Raw genomic sequence first — 4,653 nt, 5'->3', positions numbered from 1 at the left:
CTGCACTAACAATGGCGCTTGTCCCTGCTTCTTCCTCGTCTTTTGAATTTCCGGCAGACTAGACGCATCCAGGGCGCACTGCTGCCCTCCACGGTAGTGATGGGAATTACTGATCGTTCAATTCTACGAATCATTTGAAGAGCCGGCTCTTTCGGCTTCCAGAAGACTCTTCATTCAAGGACCAGTATGTCTTCATTTGACCTGAAGTAGATGTGATTTTAAAAACTCCTCAAAAAAGTACAGGTACACGAAAAGCTACTCCATTACATTAATTTGATTGAATTTAGTTACTTTCCACCACTGATCATATGTTATGTTATTGCTAAAATTGGCAGGTCAAATGAAGACAAACTGGTACTTGAAAGAAGAGTCGCTTGGGAGCCGAAAGAGTCGCCTCTTTTTACTGAAATTCAAATCATCTGGACCACTGAAAGAGCCGGAGGTCCGATCGCGACTATAGAGGGCAGCAGTGCGCCTTGGTTGTGTCTAATCTGCCGGAAATTCAGAAGAGAGGAAGAAGCAGGGAACGCTCCAATATTTTTGCAACCTGTAGAGAACACCGTAGAACATTACGTTTGAGTAAAGATCAAGAATGTTTTCTTTGGAAAAGTTTAGAGACGTCAACGAGCGGCCAACTGCTGCAGCTGAGGAAATATGTGACGATGCTACAAGAGCTGCCGTCGAGGACGAGGCAGAGATCGACCGTCAGCGCAGGATGCTGGATATCTACTGGAACCCTCACATCCTCTTACAAATAATAGGTGAGGAAAAACGAGTTTAGCTTTGTATTTGTGCTCAGAGATGCTGGTATTAAGACGACATATGGGCTCATATATTAAATAATAATTACGAATGTAAAACCCAGGTTCTCATACCAAAATCTTGCCCTAATATAAGGTTGCAGTGATTCTCGATTGAACTAACATCAACATGTGTACTCACGTGTAAACGTTTTCCTATGTTCATGATCAGTTTTTAAGATAACAAAGGATGTGTCATTGATATCATGTGGTATTGAATAGGTAAAAAAAAATTTTTGACTGAAAAAACAGTTGCATACTGGCACTAATGACATGTTTCCTCCCCCTGACTTTGTTTTGTTTGTGTATCTCCAGACGTCCCACAGCAACATGTGTGTAAGGAGGAGGAGGATGAACAGCAGCTCTGTGACCAGGAGAGGAAGTCCAGTCTGGACCAGGAGGAGCCAGAGCCTCCACAGATGAAAGAGGAGCAGGAGGGAGAGTGGATCAAACAGGAGGAGACTGACACCTTGATGTTGACTCTTAAGGAAGAGGAAAGTGAAAACAGAGAAGCAGATGGACAACATGAACACCAGCTCCTTTCTCACAACTCTCATGTTGCTGGGAAACAAGATCCCAAAGAGAACAAGCAGAAAGACTCAGAGATAACTGGAAAATCAAAATCAAGACAAGAGAGAGACAGAAAACACACAGGTGAGAGACTGTATGCATGTGAAGAATGTGGAAAAGAGTTTAAATATAATCAGAATAGGAAACAACACATGACGACACACAGAAGTGAGCTATCACTCCTGTAACACCTATGGGAAAGGATTCATATAAAGACTTAATCAGGTGAGAAGCATTACCCTGAAAATTTACCAGATAGTTTCCACTCCATCTCTGCTCCAGCAGGCAAAGTAGCAGATAGGTTTTAGTTTTAGTCAATGAGAGTGGTTTTAGCACTTGAGTAGTTTCTACTCTCATGGTCAGGTGTGTTTCAGTAACTACTGTGAAACTCCACGATCTGTCAGGTTAAGCATTGCTGCTCCGTGCACTGCAAACGTGGTCAGTGGGTGTACTGCCATTTAAATATTCCTGCGTTACACAGTGGGAAAAGTAAGACGTGAAGCCCAGTTCAGACTAAAGATTCATGACACAACCAGACAGAACAGCTCCAGTCAGACCAGCTGATGGTGTTGTCAGTTTCAGCTTGTCTGGTTGTAAATCTTTGGTCTGATTTTGCATTAATGAAGATTGAAATGTCTTTGTGACTTGCTGCACTGTGCATCTTCATGCAGCTTTATGTACAGCTCATTCTCTGCAGTTTAATAACAATATTGTTCTTCATTTCAATAATATGACAGCAAACTTAGAAGAGAGGTATATAGTATTAAACACAGCTATCTTTCAGTTCAGTTATCAGTATTGTATATGAACATAACTGTAAACCACTCATATTAATGCTGTATTAAAGCTTTTATTACTTTAAAATCTACTGAAGAAAACACTGGTGTAGCCTGAATTCCCTCTCACCTAATTTCTGCATTTGTTTTTACTGATCATCTGAACAGTGGAGAAATATCCTAAACTTGTAATGCCTATGGACTATGGTTCAGCAGGTACAGTCAGACATCTTGCAATCTGAAAGTTGTGGGTTTGAGCCTCAGCAGCCACTGAACCCCAGTTTGACCCCACTGCTGTGACAATGGAGTGTAGATGTGTATGGATGCATTTGGATGGATCAGCAGCCTCTGCTATCAGTGTATGAATGTGGAGTGAATGGGTGTGAATTAGGGCTGAACAAACTGAGAAAATAATCTGATTGGGATTTTTTTCTGTCATATTGTGATTTGATTTGCAATTATTTCAGGTTCATCATCGTATGTATTGTTCAAGTAATAAAACAATAAATCTGTATTATAACCAACACAATATTAGATACATTAAACCAGAGATAATATATTTTAAAAAGAGATCTAATAGTGATTTCTCTCATATAGCAAGTTTGATCTAAATTGTTACACTGAATGGGATGCTAATTTTTATATTATTCTGTATCAAACTGGTATTTTGACACAGTTCAGGTTCAGGAAATATTGCACTGTCTGCACTTTGAAAATTGCAGCAGGCCATATTGTGATTTTATCTAATTTGCTATTACTTGCCTAGCCCTGTTGTGAATGGGTAGGTGTGTTAAATTGTTTTGAGCAATCAGACGACTATAAAATTGTTATACAAGCTCAAGCCCATTTAAGAGTTCAGCATAAAAAGTGTAGTCTATGTGACAACATTCACACTTACTTTTATACACTGTATGGGAGATTTCAAGACCCTTAGGCTCTAATAATCAGTTGTACGATACATACTGGCACTGTGTTTTTCCTCTACCTTCACTTTGTTTTGTTTTTGTATCTCCAGATGTCCCACAGCAACATGTGTGTAAGGAGGAGGAGGATGAGCAGCAGCTCTGTGACCAGGAGAGGAAGTCCAGTCTGGACCAGGAGGATCCAGAGCCTCCACAGATGAAAGAGGAGCAGGAGGGAGAGCAGCTCAAACAGGAGGAGACTGACACATCATCTTTGAATTTACACATTCTTACTCACACAAGTACGAAGCCGTACACCTGTGATACCTGTGGAAGATCATTCACATATAAATTTAATTTAGATAGGCACTTAAAAATCCATACAGGTGAAAAACCACATACCTGCACAATGTGCAACAAATGTTTCAGACATAAAAATTCATTGATAATCCACATGAGAAGACACACGGGGGAGAAGCCTTTCTTCTGCAGCACCTGTGGAAAAAGATTCAGTCAGAAATCAGTTCTGAATTATCACATTCTTACCCACACAAGTACAAAGCCGTTCAACTGTGGTACCTGTGGGACATCGTTCAAATATAAATATACTCTGAACAAGCACGTAAGGATCCATACAGGGGAAAAACCACATACCTGCACAATGTGCAACAAATCTTTCAGACATAAAGGTTATTTGACAGTCCACATGAGAAGACACACAGGTGAGAAGCCTCACTCCTGCAGCACATGTGGAAAAAGATTCTGTCAGAAATCAGAAATGAAGCATCACGTCCGTTCTCACACAGGTACAAAGCCGTACACCTGTGGTACCTGCTGGACATCATTCACACAGAAATGTCATCTGGACCTTCACTTAAAAATCCATACAGGTGAAAAACCACATACCTGTACAACATGCAACAAATCTTTCAGTCGTAAAAGTGATTTGATACCCCACATGAGAACACACACAGGTGAGAAGCCTTTCTGCTGCAGCACCTGTGGAAGAAGATTCTGTCAGAAATCAGCTTTGAATCGGCACATTCAAACTCACACAGGTACAAAGCCGTACACCTGTGGTACCTGTGGAACATCATTTACCAGGAAAAGTTATTTGGACAAGCACTTTAAGATCCATTCAGACAATAATGGTTAAACTTCCTAAACATGTGGCAGGTCTCTCAGAATTGGTGCTGACTTGATGATTCATGAGAGAAGAACTGACACTGCTGAGAAGCTGTACCTTTGATATCTGAGATCTGCTAGAAAAGAGACTTTGACTCCTCTACTTTGTCATGACTAATGTTAGGTGATGTTACTGTTAAAGTTACTTGTTATGTTACCATATTACTGCCATTAAAAACATTCCTGTGTTACATAATGAGAAAAGTAACACGTGAAGTCCAGCTCAGACCAAAGATTCATGACACAACCAGACAGAACAGTGGTATGAGGCAGACCTTATTTTTGATTATTCTTCAAGTTGTAATTAGTTATGTAATTTAGGAAGTTCTTGTGTAATGCTACAGATTTAGAAGTTCCCTCAAACTTCAAAGTATTCCATTTTGAATTGTATCAAGCATCATGTAACATCTTTTATTGCCT

General features: G+C 40.1%; 1 protein-coding gene across 1 annotated transcript; it reads left to right on the top strand.

Annotated features, from left to right (window-relative positions):
* The first annotated feature begins 548 nt into the window (after nt 1-548).
* On the top strand, nt 549-4,653 carry LOC121528650 (zinc finger protein OZF-like). The gene is made up of 3 exons (XM_041816184.1): nt 549-761; nt 1,116-1,454; nt 3,162-4,653. Exons 1-3 carry the CDS (start codon nt 593-595, stop codon nt 4,202-4,204), a joined length of 1,551 nt encoding a protein of 516 aa, XP_041672118.1. The 5' UTR covers nt 549-592; the 3' UTR covers nt 4,205-4,653.

Source organism: Cheilinus undulatus, linkage group 20, assembly GCF_018320785.1.
Source record: "Cheilinus undulatus linkage group 20, ASM1832078v1, whole genome shotgun sequence".
In the NCBI taxonomy this organism is placed as follows: Eukaryota; Metazoa; Chordata; class Actinopteri; order Labriformes; family Labridae; genus Cheilinus; species Cheilinus undulatus.
Note: the sequence above shows the minus strand (reverse complement) of the source record. Positions and strands in the feature narration are given on the sequence as shown.

What these genes read in the sequence shown, in the direction of transcription:
- LOC121528650 (XM_041816184.1), top strand. Translation starts at nt 593, where the DNA reads ATGTTTTCTTTGGAAAAGTTTAGAGACGTCAACGAGCGGCCAACTGCT. An exon ending in CATCCTCTTACAAATAATAG is followed by an intron (nt 762 to 1,115) that starts GTGAGGAAAAAC and finishes GTGTATCTCCAG; the next exon opens with ACGTCCCACAGCAACATGTG. An exon ending in GAGAGACAGAAAACACACAG is followed by an intron (nt 1,455 to 3,161) that starts GTGAGAGACTGT and finishes TTGTATCTCCAG; the next exon opens with ATGTCCCACAGCAACATGTG.